General features: G+C 46.1%; 2 protein-coding genes across 2 annotated transcripts in view; one reads left to right on the top strand and one right to left on the bottom strand.

Moving 5' to 3' along the window:
* The window catches only part of KTI12 (KTI12 chromatin associated homolog), a 568,623-nt gene that overhangs the window by 284,388 nt on the left and 260,360 nt on the right, over window positions 1-23,875 (bottom strand). The window lies entirely within an intron of this gene.
* LOC144826396 (uncharacterized) lies at window positions 193-5,289 on the top strand. The gene is made up of 2 exons (XM_078684713.1): window positions 193-1,215; window positions 5,257-5,289. Exons 1-2 carry the CDS (start codon window positions 193-195, stop codon window positions 5,287-5,289), a joined length of 1,056 nt encoding a protein of 351 aa, XP_078540839.1.

Below are 23,875 nucleotides of genomic sequence, written 5' to 3'. Positions count from 1 at the left end.
CTTGACGGAGCGTATCCGGATTAGAGCTTTGCTCTAGGGGAGTCTTCAGTGTGCAAAAAGGGGTCTCCTTCCACCTTATAATCGGCCTCATTGAAAGTAGTGTTTCAGTTGCCTGTGTTGGTGTGTGTGTTAGAGGCACCCCTGGGTTACTCCCCCCCTAGAAGTTCCTCCACACCTCCCTGCTTTCGAGCTATGGCGTACTACGCCGAGGAGGATAACCAATGGGCAGAGTATGATGAGTATGAAGAATATGAGCCGCGAGAAGAGCATTTGGAGGAAAATTTGGTGGAGGCCCTGGATACCCATGTCCAAGGGTCAGTGAAGAGTGCGCTAGTCAAGGCTCTCAAGCCTTTTGCTAAACCCCTTCAGAATTATGGAAAGAGAAAGTTCAAATCTGCCAGAAGGGGCGGTACCTCTTCTCAATCCTCAGCCCAAGTGTTGGCTCGGATGGCCAGGAATGTCCTGAAGGATCATGGCTCAATGGCGAACGACACGTCTGGGGATTCTTCCCCGACTCCACCGGATTCCTCTGAGTCGGAGGTGGAATCGGTGGCTCCCAAAAAGAGATCTAGGAAGGTGAAGCACACCCATAAGGCGGACGATGGTCAGGTACCCAAGAACCTTCTTTTTAACCCCAACAATATTGTGCATCCTAGGTCCACTGAATGGTTACCGTGCCCAGAGGTGGCACAGTATGTGGGTAACAACCTGCGACAGGGTTTCGACAATGGGGTGAGAGCCACATTGCGATCTGAATGCCCCAGGCCATCCTTGACAGGGAAGGTAGCCGACACACCGGATTTGGATCCCACAATGGCGGCGTTTATGCGAAAGTTTGCAAAAGATCCAAAGAAGGGGCTGGATAGAGCGTGGCGGGGTGTTCAGGACAAAATGTTAGATGTCACCGGACCCCTCACGAAGATTCTAGACGCAGCTGTTATGGCTAAGGATAAAAATGTGCCACTGGATGTATCGGAGGTTCTGGAATGGGCACAGCGTGCAATGTGCTTTTTGGGAAATGCGAATGTGGCCGTATCTACAGAGCGGAGGCGCTTTTTTCTTATGAGACTAGATTCCCAGCTGGCGGAGATGGCCCCTTCCGAACCAGGTTCCCAAGCTAATGGTATGCTTTTCGGAGACAAATTTGTCAAGGAAATGGGCAAATACGTTGCCACCTTCTCCGCGCTGGACAAGGCGCAGTCCAACATCAAGAGGGTACTCCACAGTGGTGTTTTTGATAGGGCCGGACGCCCACGAGGTCGAGGGTCCGGCCGAGGTTATGCACAGACCTCGCGTGGAGCAGAGCAGAGAGGCAATCGACGCTCCAATTTCTACCCCTCCCGTGATAGAGGAGGTCGAGGCAAGGGGCAGAGAGGAAACTATCGTGGACAACAGACTAATTCAGGAGACTACTCCTATTCAGGTACGACTTCTATGTCCGTCAGAACATATGGTGGGAGGCAGACTGTCTCTTTTTCTCCACAGGTGGCGCCAACTCACGAACGACCCTTGGGTGTTACAAACAGTACAGGGTTTTCACATAGAGTTCTATGCCTCCCCGGTACAGCGGCGGAGACCAGACCCGCTATATTTTTCCCAAACAGAGCAGAGTTTCATCGACGCAGAGATATGCTCCTTGCTCCAGAAAGGGGCGATAGTGGAATCCTCCCCACACGAGCTAGGCTTCGTCAGCACAGTCTTTGTGGTCCCGAAAAAGGACCAAGGGTATCGACTGGTGTTGAACCTCAAAGAGTTCAATGGCTGGGTTGTGTATCGTCACTTCAAAATGGAAGGGATACACCTCCTGCGCGATATCCTATTGGCACAGGATTGGATGGTGCGCCTGGACTTAAAGGACGCCTACCTGGCAGTGGCCATTTACTCTCCGCACAGGCGGTTCCTACAGTTTCAGTGGCGCAACCGGTGGTTCGAGTTTTCCGCCATGCCCTTTGGACTGTCATCCGCCCCATGGTGTTTCACCAAGCTGATGAAACCCATCGTGCAGAGGTTGAGGGAAAGGGGCGTTCGCCTCATTATTTACCTCGACGACATCTTGATTTTAGGACAGTCACCGGAGGTGGTGTCACTCCATCTGTCGTGGACGATCCACCTCCTTCAGGACTTGGGCTTCCTCCTGAATATACAGAAGTCGATCTTGCAACCTTCTCAGGTGATGGAGTTCCTGGGTTTCCAGGTGGACTCGGTGAAAGCTCAGTTACTCTTGCCCCTCAAGAAGAGGGTGGCGGTCAGGAAGGAGTTGAGGAGAGCGCTTGCCTCTCCGACAATCTCATTGAGGACTTTGGCACGCCTGGTAGGGCTACTGGCTTCTTCGATCCAGGCCATCTTTCCGGGTCCCTTACATTACAGGGCCCTGCAGCGTTTGAAGGCCTTGCATTTACGCAAGGGCCTGACCTATGCCCAGCAAGTTTCCCTTTCTGCGGAGGCTCGTACGGAGATACACTGGTGGTTAGAGCATATGGATGCGTGGAACGGCAGAGCCATTTTCGCAGCCACCCCGGAGGTGGTGATAGAGTCGGATGCCAGCCGTTGGGGCTGGGGAGCCCGTTGCGGCTCAGTGGAGACCGGGGGCCGGTGGTCCCGCGAAGAGCTGAGTCTCCACATCAATTGTCTAGAACTCCTGGCAGGTTCTTTTGCGATCCGCACTCTGTCCCCTCAGAAAGTTTCGTGCTGTATTCTCCTTCGCATGGACAATGTGTCCGCGGTGCGTTACATAAATCGCCTGGGAGGCACCAGGTCACGTCTCCTGGCGGAGATAGCCAAGGACTTTTGGCATTATTGCCTGGCCCATCAAATTTCGGTGACGGCGGAGTATATACCGGGGTCCGCCAATGTGACTGCGGATTGGAACTCTCGTTACTTGAGAGATGCCAGCGATTGGAGGTTGCATCCCAGGATCTTCAAGGCAGTGGACCGCAAATGGGGTCCGTGTGTGGTGGATCTGTTTGCCTCGCGGCTCAACAGACAAGTGCCCCAGTTTTACAGTTGGCGGCCGGATCCGTTGGCGATCAGCTCGGACGCCTTTCTTCAGTCGTGGACGACGGGCATTCTATATGCGTTTCCTCCATTTATCATGATCCCGAGAGTTCTGGCTCAGGTTCGGAGGCAGAAGGCGGAGGTGATCTTGATCTCCCCGTGTTGGAAGGCACAAGCATGGTTCCCGGGGGCGATGAATCTCGCCTGTGCATCGCCGGTGCGGATCTCATCGTTTCCGGACCTTCTTACGGACCCGGTGGGTCTTTGCCATCCGTTGGTCCTTCAAGAGCAGTTGTCTCTTATGGCGTGGAGACTTTCCGGCACCGTTGGCAAGTGCCGGGAGTTTCGCAAGACGCTCTCTTTTTCTTGTCTCAGGCATGGGCACCTTCCACTCACAAGCGTTATGAGTCAGCTTGGAGACGATGGGTTGGTTGGTGTAACGAACGGCAGGGAGATCCGATGGGATCCGATATCACTGTGATAGTGAATTTTCTATCTGAATTGGCAAGGTCAGGAATGGCTTATAGATCGGTGAATAATTTCCGGTCAGCTATTTCGGCGGGACACCCGCATGTTGAGGGCAAACCTGTAGGGGAGCATCCCCTGGTGTGTAAAGTAGTTAGGGGGATCCGCTTGGTGAATCCCCCTCAACCCAGGTACACTGAACTTTGGGACGTCTCAGTGGTCCTGCGTTTTTTGACGGCCTGGCCGGCTAATGAGGGAATGTCTCGCAAACAGCTCTCAGCGAAGCTTACAATTTTGCTCTGTTTGATCTCGTGCAGGCGAGTGTCGGATATTCGGGCCTTGGATTTGGCAGGTAGAGTATTCACTCCCTCGGGAGTTTCTTTTACGATTTCTAAACGTACGAAGACACATACAAAATTTATTGCTTATCCTGCTTTTCCTCATCACAGTAAATTGTGTGTAGTTCAATGTCTTAAGGTATATGAGGATTGTACTAGAGAGTTTAGGACTGGCTTTGGTCAATTGTTGATTTCATTGCAGAGACCTTTCCGCCCAGTCGCCTGTGCGACTCTGGCCAGGTGGGTTACCTGGTTGTTGGACCTTGCGGGTATTGATACCTCTAAATTTGGGGCTCATTCTGTGAGGGGGGGCTATGGCCTCTAAATCCTTTGGTGCTGGTTCTCGGCTTCAGGATATTATGACTGCGGCAGATTGGTCATCTGAATCCACTTTCAAGACGTTTTATCATAAGCCTATTGTGGATGTGGCCTCAGTGGTGGTGGAGAAACTTTAAACTAGCATAATCTGAGCCTCCGTGGACTGACATAGAATGAAAAATTGTCTAGCAGACGCGACAAAGAATTTTCAATTCTATTAAGGACACGGAGGCGAAGATTATCCCACCCGGGCTTGCAGAACTGTGGTTTCATGCATTATTGGATGATTATGTGATGTATTGTACCCACCTGAATGTTTATGATGGCTTGATTGTATATCCAGTTTGGGGAATAGCCATTACGACATATATTCTTGTTTCAGGTGATCAGCAGAAGCAGACTTGAGTCGACCAGCCTATGCTCTGGGACTGTTTGCAGTTGTGCAGGAGGTGACTTTCTCGACGTTGGATGCGATAGTTGCCACGTTGGCCTCCGGTCTTGTTGGACGGATGATGTATTCGCAAAGAAAGAGGAGGTCGTATTGTTAACATGGACAATTATATATTGGACTGGACAGTGATTGGTGCAGACTGTTGGAGGGGGTTGTCCTTCCGGGGTCATGCCAGTTTAAAGTTTTTTATTGGCTGCTGTATTTGTCAGTAAAGCAAAGAGAAGCATAATCCTCGCCTCCGTGTCCTTAATAGAATTGAAAATTCTTTGTCGCGTCTGCTAGACAATTTTTCATCCAACCAACATTTCACCGCGGAGCAGGGTTTATCGCTAAGCCGACACAATGGATGATTTATAACGTGTTACTCATGCATCAACTGAATCTGTTTTAGAAAATGGAAACATTATTAAGTTGAAGCCTGTGTTTCATACAGAAGCATTTTTGATAATTTGTCATCTTCGAGGGAATTACAGGTATTGTTTCATTTGCCTTCTTTGTAACTTTGAAAAGCTGCCTCTGCCTACGTTCCTTGATTTCTAAGCCTGTACTTGTATCTGCCTTGCGTTTGACATATTCATTTTCCTCAAATTTGGCTTATTTGACTTTTCACGGCACCACTGACATTTATGAAGATACTTTAGGAATTATTTCTACTGTGCTGATCCTTACTCTTGATTTTCTCAATTTAAGACTTCTGCTGTATTAATTATTCATGGCTACTGAATTAATTACACTTAAGCTTCCATGGCTGCTACCACAATGACCCAGCCACCTCCTTTTCTTTTTGAAAAGGGTGAACCACTGTTGCCACGGAAAAGGTGGAAACTGCTTTTTGATTCTTATTTAGTAGCCATTGGAGGTGAAAAGTTCTCAGCTCATAGGAGACAAGCCATTCTCCTTCATAACCTTGGTGTTGAAGGGCGCAATGTCTATGCGAGTATTGACGTAATTACTGTTGGTGAAGGAGATGGTGAGCCATCTGATGTATTTGAGATGTCTATAAAAATGTTGGAGATGTACTTTGGTGCACGCATCAATGTTGTGTTAGAAAGACACAAGTTCTTTATGAGGATACAAGAACCTAATGAGAAAATTGGAAATTATATAGCTTCTCTAAAAACACTTGCTCGCACCTGTGAGTTTGGGGACCTTACTGACTCATTGATACGTGATCAGTTAGTCAGGTGCACTAACAGTCAAAGAGTACAAGAGAAGCTTCTGTCTAAAAATCCTTCTCTCAATGAGGCTGTAGCCGTTGTAGAAGGGATGGAAAATACCTCAGGTTGGGTTAAAGAGATGAAAATCCATAAAGAGCTAACTGATAGAGACCCCTCAAGACTATAGACAATGTTTCTAAAAAATATGCGTGAAGTCAAAGCCAAACCGTCCACTGATTTTTCGAGGATAAAATGCTACAGATGTGGTAGCACCAATCACTCCTCCAATTACCCTAATTGCTATGCATGGAACACAACCTGCCACAAGTGTGAAATCCAATCAAGGGTCACTATGCCAGAGTATGCAAATCCGGTGGGAGTGGAAGAGTGCGCACTGTGGAGAATGTTGAAATTTGTGATACCTCGAGATCTGTCATGCTGAGTATGCGAAGTGATGGCATGGTTGATGCTGATCTCATCACTATGCCAGCGTGTGAAATGGTGATTGATGACAAGTTAATTGTGGTTTTGGCAGACTCTGCCTCTCCTTTTACAATGTGGGACAAGACTTTTCCTGAAGTTCAGCTTCCAGCCCCTGACATCAGACCTGTTACATATGGTGGGTCACATATTGATGTAATTGGATTTGCCATACTGAAGATACATTTCAAGAGGAAGAGAGAACATTGGGAAGATTTAGGTCGCCAAACAAGATGATAATCTTCTAGGCTGGAGCCTTCAGAGAGATTTGGGAATAATTCTCAACCCTAATGCTAGATTTCCATCTGAGCAAGTAATGCTGGTTGACCAATAAGCAATTTCGAACAAGTTTTTCGATGAGTTCTCTCAAGTCTTCTCTGACAACCTTGGTCTTCTCAAAAACTTTGAACATCATATTGTGCACACACAAAATGCAATACCGGTGGTACATAAGGTTAGGAAGGTTCCCAACATGATGCTTGAACCGCTCAGGAGTGAACTTAAGAAACTGGTACTTTTGAAGGTGATAGAGGAAATTGAATCCTCTGAATGGTTGGCCCCAGTGGTTTTGGCCCCAAGGATGGAGTGAAAAGCATTAGAATGTGTGTGGACTTGAAGATTCTAAATAAGTGGATATGGGTTGATCGACAACCCCTACAAAATATCTCTGAGTCAATAAATATGCTTGATTGTGCCAAGATGTTCAGCGTATTAGACTTGTCCATGGCCTATCACTAAGTGCCCCTCCATCCTGAATCCAAGCACTTAATATCTTTTGTGACACCACTGGGGGGCATCCATTTTGTCAGAATGCCATTCAGATTATCCTCTGCAGCTTCCTGTTTTCAACTTATTATGAAGGTAGTCCTGGGGGATATTCCCATTGTCATGTTCTTCCAGGATGACATGTTGGTCTATGGGAAGGATGATTTGGAACATGACAGAATTTTGAAGACTGCTTTACAGAGACTGAGTGACAATGGATTGACTGTGAATAGAGTAAAATGTAAGATTGGTGTATCTTCTGTCACTTATCTGGGACATGTTATTTCTGGGGAAATATCCGATCTGAACTGTATCTAGCTAGGAGTATTGTGGATGCTCTTGCCCCAACAGACAAAGAGCAGGTCAGGTCCTTCCTTGGACTTGCTAAGTTTTATTCTAAATTTGTTCCTGGTTTTGCCTCCACCGTTGAGCCCATCAGAGCTCTTCTAAGGAAAGGCACACATTTTGTTTGGTCCCCAGAGTGTGTTTCAGCTTTTTGTTCCATTAAACAAGCGATAGGTAAGATGCCTACACTTGGTCAGTCAGTCAGTCAGTCAGTCAAAATACACTTTATTCGATTTTTGTTAAAATCATAAAAGGCAATACATACAGCACAATATAAAAACCACATTGCAATTTACATACAAAATTCAATTCATTCAATTTATGTCACTTGGTCACTTTGACTCAAAAAGGAAAACTTTCTTGACTACTGATGCTAGTTCATGTGGCCTTGGAACAACGGTGCTCGCTCAAGTTGATGGAGGTGTAGAAAAGGTCATTGCATTTGCGTTAAGAGCATTAAAAAAAACCTGAGCAGCAGTATTCCTGTATTGAAAGAGAGGCTTTGGCTATTGTCTGGACAATTAAACACTTTAAGTTTTACCTTTGGGGTATTCCCTTCTTAGTTAGGTCTGATCATCGCCCTTTAGTTCAAGTTTTCTCATGGGCGGAGAGTGAAAGGCTGACTCCTAGACTTAAACGTTGGAGTGAGAGGTTCGAAGAGTACAATTTTCAAGTGCAATATCTTCCTGGCTCTGCTAACAAAGCAGCGGATTGTTTCTCCAGGCTCCCTGTGGATTCTTGGAATGACACTTGGGACTGTGATGCTGTCAGTATTTGCTGGGTAAAAGAGCCTGCCATTCAAAAGCTAGAATGGGAAGATTTGTTGAAAGATGTGTTGCTTCCTGTTGTAAGAGATTTTGTTGTTAAAGGGTGGCCTGACAGCAAGAGTTTTGATCCTGATTTACTACCCTTTTGGTCCATTAGGAATGAGCTTACTATATGTCAAGGTCAGCTCATGCGGGGTGAGAGAGTGGTACCTCCAGATGCTTTAAGACATAAGCTGGTGAATCTTGCTCATGAGGGAACCTTAGGGAGAAATCTCACGAAATCTTGACTACGTGAGCGGTATTGGTGGCCCAAGATGGATAGCCAGTTTGAGGAGATTGTTAAAGAATGCAGTCAGTGTGCCTCCAGTGATAAATCCCATGTTACCAATACTGCTCCTTTGTCACCTGTTGAGGTTCCGCGTGAGCCTTGGACCAAACTAGGTTTGGACCTTATGGGCTCCTTTGAACTTTTGGGTCCTTCGGAGAGATTTGTAATTTTTTTAGTGGATTACTCCTCCAAGTGGGTGTCAACCAGGTGTGTGAATTCTGTCAGCTCCAGAGTTATTGATTTCCTGAAGGATGAATTTACTTGTGAAGGCATACCCATGTTCATCACCACGGATAATGGGGTGCACTTCATCTCGCAAGAGATGCAAGAGTTTTTGAGGGATTATGGAATCACTCATCAGAAAACTGCACTTAATGCACCACAGGCAAATGGACTTGTGGAACGAATGAACAGGGTGGTTAAAACATGTGCAGAGGGCTGTTGAGAGAAAAGTTTCTCTCAAAAGTGTCTTGAGAGACACCTGGTGGGCCCACCGCACTGCTCTCAATGCTGTGTTACAAAAATCTCCTTTTTAAATATTGAGAGGGAGCGTTGCTTTATCCAAACTCAATCCTGCTTGGTTACCTCTCATTGAGGGTCCTGGTTCGGATAAGGAGGAGGTGGATTCTAAAGTGAAGTCTTATCAAGCGAGGTGCAAGGCCAGGTTTGACTTTAAGAATTCTACTAAAGCCAGAACATGGATGGTGGGGGATTGGGTACTTGTCAGAAAAACACACTGGCATATGAAGGGTATCAGTGAGTTTATGGGCCCTTTTGTCATCACTTCTGTCTACAAGAATGTAGTTACAGTACATAATGGTGGCAAGTGGAGTATGTCTCGTCTGGTAAGATTTGAACGTGATAAATCTTGTTCCGATCATGTTCCGGTAACCAGCCTTGTCCAACTTTTTATTCACAAGGTCCTTCTTCAAGGTCTCATTGTCCTCCAAAACTATTTGTGCTATGTAATTGCTATGTTTTGAAATATTTATGCCATGTATTTGCTAGTGCCTTTCTTTATTTCCATGCCTACTTCCTTTTCTTCCTTTTCGTTTTGATTTTCTGTAAGGGGGATGTGTTATGTTTATTCTTAGAGCTGCATGGGTCAGAGATTCCATCTCCATGGTAGTGTTTCGTGTGAGACCGTTACCAGCAGGAGATTCAAGCAGGCTGGCAGCTGGAGTTGGTGGTTCCCTACTTCAAGGAATAAAGAACTGTGGAAACTTACCAGTGTGTGTCTCTTCTTAACAGTAGCCTGATAGCCCTACCTGATGCCTCCCCCCCGCCCCCCTCCCCCCCCCGGCCGAACAAAAGTCATAAGAATTGGTCAATTCAATTCACAGCAAACAGCACCTTCTTCAGTTTAGTGAGTATATACTAATTGCACATATGATTGAATTGCATTATTAATTGAAGCCCTACTAAAAGGAAGTGAGGCTACACGAAGTGAAAGGCAAATACTATGGTTGTTATGAACAGGTGCAAAAACATTGATGGATGAGATCAATAAGAAAACGATTGCCTTAAAACATTTACAGAGAATCAAAAGATAATTAAATGGGATCTGGGATGTGATAAAACAATAAGTCACACATCCTTATCTGAAAGATTACTACTGCACAAAAAATACAGAAAGAAAACAAAATGAGGGTAGATCAAAAAAATATATATATATTTTTTTAGAGATGTCTTCCGATTGCAGCATTTCAGCAAGGGTAGAAAATGCTCATGAGGGGTAAGCAACCTTTCACAACAGCCTTTTATAGAAGGTGGCAACAAGAGGGTCAGAAAAAAAAAATATCAGACTAACACACATCTCAGTTGAGATCAGTACCTACAAACATTTAACCCATCTAAAAGCCCTAGTTTATAATATTTCCAAATATCAACTAGAGGAAACAGAACAAGCTGTACAGAGCAAGGGTTTGTCCTTTGTCCCAACTAGATCAAGAGATTCAATAGATACAAAAATAGGGTCTTGAACTTACGAAAGATATGACTCAAGATATTTTTTTCAATGAGAGAACACAGTATAATTGTTATTACAGTTCCACCACAAACCAGCATTTTACCTGCCGTGCCACATCAAATAGTCCCTTTTGGGGAAGTAGCCATTTATAAATGAGATAAATACCACAGGAAAGAAAGCATACGCCAAACTGAAAATTAGTTGGGAAGAATTTTGGCAAAGTAGCTACTAACCTAATTATAACAATAAAACCAGATAATAAGGGGAGAGGTATTGTGATTATTAATACTGACTAGTATAAAAAGGGGATAGAACAACAGCAAGATGATGGTATGCACTATAGAAATTATCTTGATATCCAACCCCAAAAATGAGAAGCTAAATACTAAACTTCATAAAAGAGGCCAAGTTCTTCAATTACATTCTAAAATATAGAGAAAGAGAAACAACACTTTGAAATGATGAGTGAAATATTTGATTTACAGAGGTTTTGAGTAGTGAGATATTTGTGTGCTCTCCTCTTGCTAAAGAGGAATTATTGTAGCTTTATCCCAGATATAAATGATGCTACAATTATTTGATATCCGTTTATAATTTATCCTTTATAGATATCCTGAAACTCTGTCATGAATACTTGACATCTCTGGTGTAGACTGAAACTCTTGTCCTGGACTAACTTCTGAATTTATTATTGTCTACACAATGGAAAAGCCACACATAGCTTGAACTCATAACCTGCAGCAACAAAATCTCAAGATGCCACTGGATTTCCAGCTGAAAACACTAGGACAACTGGCCTTTTCCCCATGGTGCCACCAACCTGGTAATGGAAATTTACATGGCCATCTAAGGAATGCCGCCTCTGTTGTCAAGGGGAGGAGTCACTATTACACTTACTATGCATATGCCCTTTCCTACTGAAAATCTGCAAATCCATTCTTCTGGATTTTTTTCGGATTGAACAAATAAGAACTTGCAGAGCTGCAGTCATCAGGTGTCTTGGAGGGCTTTCGATTCCCCACTCCTGCAGTGCCATAAAACTCTGGAAAATAGCTTCTAAGGAAATGGAAAAATTAATTTAAGCGAACCAGTTAACAAATAACCGACTGGCAGGCATTTTTTTAAAAAAAAAGTATGAATTACTTGTCAACTTTTTAACTTTGGTCACGTCTCACGCTTCTCATGCTTTAAAAAAATGCTCATTTAATGTATTGTGTTTTATGATGGTTTGCCATCCTTTTACGATTTTTTAAAGAATCAATAAAAGTATACTTGACTGACTGACTGGTAATGCATGTCTTTGTTCTATTTAGGAAATACAGACCTAGCATGGTTAAGTCATTATTTTATCCTAGACATCTTGATGAACTCAGGAAGTCTCAGCCACGAAAGACTCCCAAGAGTGACTCTATGTAGGTGGTCTGTTTGTTTTAGAATTTCTTCTTTAAATGACATACTGCTTTCCCACGCACATGCAGGGGTTTCATTTATCTTGCATTAATCCAACAAAAACAATCGGTTTGTACTTTCCAACTAGCCTGTCAACTGCTCATCTTTGTCCCAACAGGCAAGGAGTGACAAAAGGAAGTGCACTAGTTGAGCACATGGATCAACAAGTACAAAGCCATAAATCTCTGTTCAGCAAATAAAGCAGGGAAGGCCCTGGCCTCCTACCTTAAAAGCAAGCAAAAACAACACACCATAGCAGCCATGACCGACACCAACAAGAAATCTCAAACATCCAAAAAAGAAATTCTCAGAGTGTTCAAAGAAGTCTATGAGGTATTATACAAAGAGGACAAAAACCTCAACCCAGATGGGGGGGGGGGCAACCCTCCTAGGCGAACTTAGTCTAGCCAAACTAACAAAGGCACAATGCGCATCACTAGAATCTGAAATAACAGGAGCAGAAATAGATCTGGCAGTAGCGGCCCTAAAAGACAATAAGGCACCGGGTCCGGACGGATAAACAGCCAAATTTTACAAACACTTTCTCCCCCATATTAGAAACACACTGAAAGAGGTTTTTGCACACTACATCAAAGCAGGGAAGATGACAAACTCAATGGCAGAGGCCAAAATCATAGTCATCCCCAAAGAAGGCAAAGACACACAATTTCCGAAGAACTATAGACCCATCTCTTTAATTAACGTAGACTGCAAAATATACGCAAAAAATGCTAGTGGGTAGACTCCACGCGCAACTCCCAAACCTCATAGACAAAACGCAAGTGGGCCACCTTAAAAACAGACTATGCCAAGACAACACTAGACTTCTCTGCCACGTAATTAACTGTGCCTCCTCCAACACCAAACCAGTGGTGATGATCGCGCTAGACGCAGAAAAGGCCTTTGACAGAGTTTCTTGGCCCTTCCTGGACCAGTGTATGCAGAAGTTTGGCCTAGGCGAGAAATATAGGTCAATGGTCATGGCTCTGTACAAGGCACACAAAAGCCCGAGTCGTGGTTAATGGTGGCACATCAGAGGCCCTATCCCTGGAAAGAGGAACCAGACAAGGTTGCCCACTATCGCCGGCTCTGTTCCTACTGACCCTAGAACCCCTTCTGACTATGATCAGGAACAATACCGAAATCAAGGGGGTGGAGGTCAACGGGAACACGGTCAAACTAGCAGCATATGCCGATGACATACTCATTGTGACAGACACCCCCGAACCCTCAATAGAAGCACTAATGAACACCATTGAAGTGTATGCCAATGTAGCAGGGTACAAGCTTAACAGAAGCAAGTCTGAATGCAAGCCTCTCAACGTACACACCACCAGGGAGGTGTTGGGAAACTCCGGCCTACTCTGGCAGAAGAAGGCACTTAAATACCTAGGTATCTACTTTGACAGGGACCTCAGGTCAACACTGGAGCATAACGAAAAATCAATACTAAACAAAATAAAAGACAGACTTGACACGTGGTCCCCCAAGTACGTTAGTTGGTGGGGCAGAGTCGAAACCATTAAAATGATGCTAACTCCGATGGTCAACTACCTGCTGAGTATGCTGCGACTGATAGTCACAGAAGAATTCCACAAAAAACTGAACACAATGATAAACTCGTTCCTCTGGAGGGGTAAAAAAGCAAGGATTAGCCTCCAGAAACTCAGGCTCAGCAAGGACCTAGGGGGGCTTAACGTCTCAAACTTTAAGACCTTCCAAACAGCCTGCCTGGCCAGGCAAGGCATATACTGGCTCACGCAGGAACAGGGTTACACACCAGCCTGGCTGGAACTAGAGATAGCTCTGATGGGAGGCATAACCCCGGCGGCCCTCCTCACGGCTAACAAACATTCGGCAGCCACTAACATAATCCTCAGAAACCCCAAAAAGACCCTCCTGCAAAAGAATGGAGAAAAGTTTAAAAAACACAAAATACGAATCCATTTGGTTCAACACAAAAGTTAAATACAAGAACAGCATACTTAACATAACCCCCTGGCTCCGGCGTGGTATCCACACCCCAGCCCAACTAGAGGAACGAGGGTCTGCTGCCACCTTCTCCAACCTACAAAAGGGGCACGACCTCCCAGACATAGAACTATATAACTTCCTCAAAATCAAAGCGGCCATCACTAGAGCAAAACTACGCAAAGAGGTACCAACAATACATGTCAAATCTCAATAAACTCGGACTGCAAACATCACACCTCTACAAACTACTTCGGGCAAAAACAACAACTTTGAACAAGAAAGTCATGGATCACTGGGAGACACTAAACGAGGGACGGTTTAGCGAGAAAGAAAAGGCCCTCCTCTGGGCCTCGGCAAGCAGGCACAAAGTCACCTCAACACTAGCGCAAACGAATGGCTCCTACACAGGGCGCACTGGACTCCGGGGGAAAGTAACAGAGTTCATCCACAATGTAATTGGGTACACTCCAAAAATAGATCTCCTCAGCATAGTGCACGCATTCACGGCACCGCAGATCCAATCTGCCAATGACAGGAGCCTCATTGACCTGCTCCTCATGGCGGCAACCAAGACAATCCTGTCTAACTGGAAAGATGCAGGGAGGGCCACTTTCAAAGTATGGTTCAACTGGGTCACCTTCCTAAGGGGAGTAGACAACATAACAAAAAACCAAACACCAAAAGTTGGACGCAGCAATGAGATGTGGCTCTCCCTGGACAAATACCTTGCCTCACAAAAACCGCCGTGAATGCACCTCTCGGCCCTACACAGACTATCGCCACCCCCCGCCACCCACCCCGCCACCCATCCCGCGCGGCACAACCCGTCTGCAAAATCGTGCTGGCCATACAACCTCTATTCATCGCACATGTGTCCGTCTTTTCCCTCACTCCCTCTCATCTCTGTCCTACTTACCTCTACACATGATCTTTTCCGACCGTAGGGGGCAACGCATTTGACCGGTATGTAAAGACAAGGACTCAAGCAGCCTATGTATAACCAGCTCACATGCGCCATAACAAGGCCCTTATGTATTATTACGGATAAGTATGTTTACACTTAACAATGTTGCCTTCGATCGGCTTACTCTGTACTGTCTTTGTAAAAACTTCTTCTAATAAAATCTTTTGAAATAAAAAAAAAAAAAGGTTAAACCACTTTAGCTCCCAATAAGAAAAAATAGGAGTAGAAGGTGCCAATGGGTAAATAGAAGTTGAGGCTCTTGATGGGACGCTGTCTTAATACTTTGAACTAAGCGACTTTTGAACTCACTGGAAACAACCATCTAAAAAAAGAAATGCTCACCTCTTTCCATTAATATTTGTGGACGTTCCAACAACCACAATTACAGAAACAGCTCTCAGACTTCAGATTCACTATTTTAAAGAGCATTCAGCATTGAAACTTTCCTTCCTGAGATATGCCTTTCAAGATATTGCAACTAGGTCTGGCAAACTTGTCTTTATTTTTTTTCAAAAAGCAACTTTCTCTTGCACAAAAAGGTAGTAAACACCAGATGTAGATCTAGCATTTCATTAAATGTGTGTGAATAAAGAAATTGACAGAACCTAAAATATCTGTTCTCTAGCAGTCACAAAGAACGATATTACAAAACTTAAACAAGGATATACAGCAGAGAAGCCACAAAAAAGTGAATGAACAGCAGAGGGACACAAAAAGTCAATCTCAGGGCAGATAAAACAGAGGCATTATGGAACGGTGAGGGGAAGAAGCCACAGGAACCAAAAGAATGTAAAATCTGAAAATAGAAAAACTGGGTAGGCATCTATATCTAATGAGTTGGAAATTGAATACTGAGATTGAAGTGTTCCAAGAATCTCGTCTAATAGCAGGAAATTAGTCAAAGCATCTCATTCTTGATAAGACTTAATGTCTTATCAAGAAGATAACAGTTCTTGATTTCTTTTTCTAGAAACAGATATCGCATGAGTGGTACTATATAACCAACAAGATTTATGTGAAATAGGTGGAGATAATACAGCACAAATGGTACGTAGTCTTTATTGTACGTCCTGCCAGATAGTTCTCCACCTGCACTTCATTGTATGACACCAACAATGTTGAAGCAGCAGGCAGTTTTTTGTGCTTTTTTTTGATGGATGGGAGTAGGATCTGGGGAGACCTACCACAAAAAAGACAGTCTCTTTCAACTTATGTTAGTCATATAGGCTTTTTTTGCTAATAGGACTGACTTTAGTAAGCCACAGTTTGTCAGTTGAATATTTGTGCAATACACTGAATTAAAAATGTACACTATCTTAGCATAAAATTTAAAAGCAACCCTTAACCCACCGGCCCCTCCCAAACATAATTAAAAGACAGGTCAAGATCCACTAAAAAAATTGTTAGACCATGCAACTTTACTGTGAAGGTAGTATAAAGAAATCAGATGAGTTGTGATGGTATTGTAATACAATGACCAAGGATCTCGTAAGTCAATTAAGGTTCACCGTTGCACACATCATATAAAAGCAATGTTACAGGTCACCCAGAAGTCTGAGCAAAATGCTAGAAGATGTGTTGGAATCTATAAACGTTTGATCACTTGTTAATCCAGTCTGTAATTCCACTCAAGTCAATGAATGAGTAGGTCGTTGTTCCTGCATCCGTATTCGCAGGAAAACAAGTCACTTTAAAGGCTCAGGGAGAGCAATTAATACTCATTGCTGCCACACAACATCCTTTTATTTGTTCACTCTACTTCCCCACCCCCACCCCAACTAGTGATATTAGGCGCCAAATGGGAGCATTTATCCCCACGGAAAAGGGAATATAGTGTGGAATTCCGCCTGGTAATACTGGCTCTATGCAATTATTTCCTATTCCATGAGGATTCATTTGTAATTGCGCAGTACTGGCGTCACAGTATGGTGCAACTCCTAATCTGAACTGAAATATCCAATCTTTAGCATTTGTCCTTAGGTATATAAAATACAATATTTTTGAAAAGGTGGCTTGCACTCTCAATTGAAAGAGCTTTAAAAAGTAAGAACGATGTGGCCCTTTGTCAAAGTACATAAACCACAAAAACAACCTGCTGGTAGGGAAGTGTCCTTAATCGCATGGAGACGGCTGCCTAGAGCATGAGCTCCGGTGTCCCAGGCCAGGCCCCTGGGCGCCATTTATCCACCTCCATCTCCCCCTACACCCCCACCCCCCAACCCCTCCCCTCCCTACCCAAGGACTCTAACCATTCAACCCCGGTGCCCTTTGCCAGGGGGGGAAGGGGGGCGACCATGGGCAGAGACGGTGAGGCCCCTTTCTGGCAGCTTGGACCTGCCGATACTTGTGGCCACGAATTCTGGTTGTAAAAAAGTGCCGCTGATTATGGCCGTGACCGATGTAGGCCCGCGGTGAGCAGGGTGAGAATGTCAGAGCAATGAAAAAAGCAGCGGAGGCCCGCAAGACGGGCCACCTACAAGACCGAACTGCAGAACGGGACTCGCCATGGGGCCAGGATTCTCTTTTCATCTAAAAGGAGCCAGCAGGCGCAGGAGCGTGCTGTGAGGTGGGCGGGTTTCGCCTCTCCTAACCAGACCATCAATGGCTGTGAGCCCACTGGATTAGACATTGGAGGGGACAGCGTTGCGCTTGGAGGCGCTGAGCAGTGGGTGTGTTTCGGTGCACAGACAGAGGCCCAAGAAGGGCTCGAGAAGCACCCTAGTAAGTGCGCCATCCATCCATCTCTTCGGAGCAGGACTCTGCAGTCAGGGACACAGTACTAGACAGACTCCTTGCTGCTTGCTGGCTAAGGGCATCGTTACCAGAAAAGAGGTGATCATGCAAGGGGCGTTGCTAATGGCTCTGGCTTTCAGAAGTAATGCTTAGTTTGAACAGGATCCCAGTCAATGGGTGGCGGGACATGCAGGACTTCACTTGACCCTCTCCCCTCCCCCTCCCAGGGGGCTTCAGCACTGACAAGAGGCGGCCTTGCATCACGTCGGCACGCAATTGTGGTCATTGATATTGGGGTCACTTCCCCTCCCCCCTCCCGGCCAACAAATGCTTGAGCAAAAATTGCAAGTGGGACAACGGTGCGACCGAAGCCTGTCAGACCATCCGACGGAACCATCGGCTCGGAGCGGGGGCACCTGTACTAGTGGTGTCAGCTGAAGGCTTGGCAGTCCACACAACAACTATGTTGGTGGCCATCAGGGACACTAAAACAGCCCCAGAATTGAAGATTGATATGGTGGCCCAGGACGTACATTACCTAGAGGCTGACCGCGAAAAACCGAGGGACAGGTTGACGTAGGGAAGAGTCCGTCCTTGCCAGAGTGGACCACACAACTACTGACCACACAACCAGGGTGTTGACACTAGACGAAACCATGGCCGCTCTGGCAGAGAAGCTCAACGTCCTAGGTTGGTTTCAACAGAATAATATCCGCTTGATGGGTCTCCTGAAAAAGGCAGAGGGCTCCAGCATGGAACTGTTCTTGGAGGGTTGGCTATCCTCCACTGTGCTGAAAGGTAAGGCCTTTAAATGGCTCATGGTTAAATGTGGGGACATGGTTCCCAGGAGGCCACCGGGCCCCCAAGGGCTGTGGTAGCCAGGTTGCTCAATTTTCGTGATCGGAATGCACAATGCCAGAATGTGAGGTCCTAGGAACATTGAGGAACAGTAAACATCTTCCTAGACTACACCGCTATAGTGCAGTGCCAATGCTAGTCATTCCCTGGGGTAAAGCGGGACCTACAAACTCTCAACATTCACTATGGCGTGTTCCAGGCGAAACTCTGGATCAAGGACCAAGGGGAATCGCAAATCTTTGTCGCTGCAGAACTTGTCTGGGACTAACGAGAGGCTCGAGGACACTCACGAACAGGGGATCGAGAACAAACCGCGTTCCCGGGAGGTCAGTGCTGACAGGGGTGAGCAGCATAGACTGCCCCCAAAAGAGGCCAGGCTGAGTTGGACGTGGCCAAAGTGGTGGCTTGCATTCACCAATGAAGGTCTTCTGTGCAACCGCATACTTGGCCAACCCTGACTATAGACTCTGTAGCCTCCAATAACGGGAGCTCTGGACTAGATGATTGGCAGAGAGCCCTCCCCGCCAAATGTTACTCCGATGACCGTGGATGATATCACTTGAAAGGGTGGCCAGGAGGAGGAGTATGAAGGTCAGTGTTGGCAGGGTGGGAGTGATGCCCCCCGGAGGAGAGGTTTTGATGTGGCTGAAGGACTGTGCCGCTGCCCACTTCTAGTTAGCAATGTAGATTTTGTTCACATAACGTTGGGATGATGTGAGGTGACGACAGATACCTTGGGCATTGAGGCCGTGGGACCAGTGGGTAGTTCGGAACCTGAAGCATGAGGATGGGGTGGGGGGGGGGGAGGCTTGGGGGAGGGGACTTAAGGGCGGGAAGGCTTGGGGGAGGAGACTTAAGAGGGAAAGGTGTCCTGAGGCTTTTACACAAAGGCATAGCAGCACCACTTGGGACACATGCGCTGATATGGGGACAGATCTCAGGCCGCCGCCTGGGGATCGCAACTCAACAGGAAGATTGACCCTCAGATTGTTATCCTGGAACGTGAATGGCCTGGACAGTACACTCAAGAGGGGATTTGCGTCTAAATATCTGAACCAACAACGCTGATATATTGTTAGTAGGGAATAACTGTGGGTTCCTACGGAGAGGGAGATACCAAGTGCTGGCCTACGTGGGGTTCTCTGCTGCATTGAGGGGGGATGGTGATACTGTCTCACAGGTCTCAAATGCTGCACATCACCGGCAGCTGGGTGAACCCGCAGGGGTATTTCATGGCAGTTATCGGCCAGAAGAATGGAATGAACAGGGGTGTGGCCTCCTGGTGCTTCCCCCCAGGCTTTACAGACAACCATATTGGAGAAACTGGGGTGGTGAATCATGGAGGTGCCTGATTGAGTCCTGGTGGTTGAGGAGATCTTAACCTTATCCTTCATGGATAAGTTGATAGGGTCCGTCAGACCACCCCAAACCAGACATATGCCGGTGTACCTTTGTTGAGTTGATCAGATTGGTGGATATATGGAGGGAAACTCATCAGCACTCCTATGGTTCCAATTCAATGTGCTATCTGTCCAGATTGGACCCTGTGCTGGTAACCAAGAACCAGCAGGGTATGTATGGTTAAGCACATTACGCCCTGTGAGGTATATCGGATTACTTCCCCATCATGACCGATAAATGGTCCTCCCTGTCTAAAAAGGGGGGAAGGGGTGGACTTGAACCCTCAAACCTGACAGTCTGGAATAGGTGGAGGTCCTATGAAAGAGGAGCTTTGGTCCGTCCTTTATGGAGTGGATAAGGCTCCTGTACAGGGAGCCAATGGCACAGGTCTGGGTCAATGGAGAGACGTTACATGTATTCCACATGGGCAGTGGCAACAAGCAGGTCTGCCTGCTGTCCCCCTTGCTCTTTGTAGTGGCAATCCATTGGCTTGATGGATCTGAATTAATAAAAATCAGGTAGGGGGGAATGAACCACTTGTCCTGTGTTCCCAGGGTCTATGGTAAAGCGTGCGGGGTCATATTAGTAAAAAACCCTCATATGCAAACACAAACGTCAATTGTCCGGCGGTATGTCTTGGTTCTCCGCCATTTTAGTGTCGCAACAGCATTATCATTGGGTCTTTTCCTTTGTATATTATGCTGACCTCCACCTGGAGGAAGACCAACTGGAATAACAGTAGTGGCCAGGAATAAAAAGAGGGTGTGCTAGTGAATAAGTGGGTGTGGTATAAAATTACTTCTGTCCATCCTCAAGTGTTTTATTCTGGCTGGCATGGGAAGCTGAAAACAAAGGAGTTCGTTGTTAGGCCTAGTTACTAGCCTGTCACACTTGTGTAAGCGATCAACATGTTTCAGCCCCCTGGCATCTCTAGAGGCTTTCACGGATTTCCCCGGATGTTTCTGGGGAAATCAGTGTCAGAACAAGTCTCTGTAACAGCGGCAAAGCAACAGGTTCGCTGTCACTGGCTGTTTCCCTCGATGCTGCCATAAACTCTTGGCACCAAGATAAAATGTATCTACCTCTATAACTTTAAAGTGGTGAGTACACCATTTTTTAGGAGCCAATATATACTCCTATTACCTGATCCTGACGAAAGCCTCTAGAGATGCCAGGGGGCTGAAACATGTTGATCGCTTACACAAGTGCGAAGGCTAGTAACTAGGCCTAATAACGCACTCCTTTGTTTTTAACTTCCTATGCCAGTCATCCACAGAATAAAACACTTGAGGCTGGACATAAGTCATTTTATACCACACCCACTTATTCACTAGCACACCCTCTTTTTATTCCTGGCCACTACTGTCATTCCAGTTGGTCTTCCTCCATGTGGAGGTCAGCATAATATACAAAGGAAAAGACCCAATGATAATGCTGTTGTGACACTAAAATGGCGGAGAACCAAGATATACCGCCTAACGTTTGACGTTTGTGTTTGCATATGAGGGTTTTTTACTAAACTGACCCCGCACGCTTTACCATATGTTAATGTTAATGTTATAGGGTATTTGTACAAGTGCACGGCTACTCCGAGGAGTGTCCCGGCGCTGATGAAAAATTAAACAAAAGATCCAGAAGAGAGAACCGACGTTTACTCCTACTCATACGCAAACTCAATTATTGATGGAACAGTCAGGTTTTCAGCTGGCGACGAAAGCTCAAGAGCTCTGCTTCTTGTCTCAAAGACAAAGGGAGCCTGTTCCACATTCTGCTCACTACCACCTGAAAGGAGCGTCCGCCCTTCCTGGCCAAGCAAAATTTAGGTTCCCACAGCAGAAATGTTGGGTTGATGACCTCAGGGCCCTGGCCGGAATATAGGGCGAGATTCTTTTCCTAATATATGTTATGTTATGTTATGTTATTATAATTTATTGTGCGCACAGCTACTCCAGCCAAGGAGCGTCCCGGCGCATAGACAAGGAGGAACATAACACAACAGGAAAAGATAAAACATAATAGGGGCAACTAAAACAAGCAAGTTTTTATTGCTCTCCGGAAGGTCATAAGGTCCTCTAACAAACGGATTTCAACCGGGAGAGAGTTCCAGGTTAGTGCAGCTTTTACGCTGAAGGAGCGACCCCCCCATGCGGCTGAGTCTGAATCTAGGGACTACAGCAAGGGCCTGGCCCTGAGAGCGGAGGGTGCGAGTGGGAACATAGAAGGAAAGACAGCTGGACAGAATTTCAGGGCCTATACCTCTCAAAATCTTGAAGGTCAAACAAAGGACCTTGAAGAGGATGCGCTTCCTCACTGGGAGCCAATGTAGGGAGCGAAGGACACTCGCCACCGGGCAAAATCTGGGCAGGCCGACAATCGCTCTAGCCGCAGCATTTTGAACCCGTTGCAGGCGAGTTAACTCAGCCTGGTTGGCCCCCACCAGAAGGAAGCTAGCGTAATCCAGGCGAGAGATGATAGTTGCCTGGATCACCAGCTGTCTGGTTGGGGCATCAAAAAATGAAAGTACTGGTCTTAAGCCTCTCAGCAGACCAAAACAGCAGGCTGCTGTTTTTTTGGTATGTCCTACAAAGGTAAGGCCCGCATCCAGCCAAACCCCCCAGATTTTTCACCTCCGACACCGGGGTCGGAGTAGGTCCCAGCTCTGGAGGCCACCATTGGTCACCCCATAGCTCCACTCCCCTTCCGACAATCATTACCTCCGTTTTAGTGGCATTGAGCTGGAGACAATTACCTGTCAACCAGCCTGCCACCCACTGTTATGAAGAGCCTTAAAGGCCAACACAAGTGACTTAAAAGCGACTTACTGATAGCCAGTGAAGTGTTTTCAGATGATTCGTCATGTGGGTTCTAGGCCCAACCATGGAGACTGCTCTAGCGGCTGAATTCTGAACAACCTGAAGACGGCTCAGTAAATACTCTGGGATGCCCAAGTAGAGTACATTGGCATAGTCCAGCCTAGACATAATCAAGGCCCGGACCACTGTCTTTCTATGGGCCAATGGTAGCAAAGGTAGGAAATTCCTCATCATTTTTAGCATCCTAAAACACATGCCGGCCACTGACTGCACCTATATCTTCATAGAGAGATCTAAATCCATCATCACTCCCAGGTTCTTGACCATAGTAACAGAACTAGAGGGAGCCAGTTGATCCGATGGCCACCATTTCCGCCATTCATCATCTGAGGTGTGACCGAAAAAAATAATTTCAGTTTTCGCGGAATTGCAGGATAATTGGTTTCCACGGAACCAATCAAACACGACACTCAGACACACATATATTTGGTTTTCATCAAAAGGCTCACCTTTTCATAAGTGAACAGAAGTTGTGAGTCGTCGGCATAGGTATGAACCTTAGCCCCTAAGCTCTCGGCCAGCGGAACCAGAGGTGGAGTGGGGCTCAAAACTGAGCCCTGAGGCACTCCCACACTCAGTGCAGGGATGTCGGCTGTAAAGGGAGGTGCCCAAACCGCCTGCTGACGGCCCTCCAAAAAGGAAGAAAACCACCTTAAAACCGTGCCCCCGATCCCACATTCCTCCAGCCTTTGAAGGAGTCGCCTATGGGGCACGGTATCAAAAGCTGCCGAGAGGTCCAGCAGTATCAAGACTGCTTTACCCCCTCGATCCAGCGTACCTTTGATATTTTCTGAGACCTCAAGTAAAGCGGTTTCAGTGCTATAATTAGCCCTGAAACCCGATTGGCTGGAGTGCAGAACATTGGTGGCCTCAATAAAATTTGTAAAAACCTTATTTACATGCTTCTCCAACGTTTTGGCGAAAAAAGGGAGCAATGTAATGGGCCTATAATTACTGGCCACCAGAGGATCCGCTGAAGGCTTCTTCAGAAGAGGTATAATTTGTCCCACTTTCCATCTGGCCGGGACCTGACCACTAGACAATGATAGGTTCAGGACTTTATTCACAGCAGGATTTAAAACTTCAGCGACACCAGCTATTATCTTGGCTGGACAAGGATCGATAGGGGACCCAGATTGTAATGTCTTCATAATAGTAAGTGAAGTATCCAGAGACATTGGAGGAAACTACAGCAGTAATTCTTCCCTGAGGTCTTCCTTCAGAGGAAATCTATCGTTCCGATTCA

The sequence above is a fragment of the Lissotriton helveticus genome, chromosome 3_2 (assembly GCF_964261635.1).
Source record: "Lissotriton helveticus chromosome 3_2, aLisHel1.1, whole genome shotgun sequence".
NCBI classification, from domain to species: domain Eukaryota; kingdom Metazoa; phylum Chordata; class Amphibia; order Caudata; family Salamandridae; genus Lissotriton; species Lissotriton helveticus.
The sequence above is the reverse complement of the archived record's forward strand: the minus strand, read 5'-3'. Positions and strand labels throughout refer to the sequence as shown.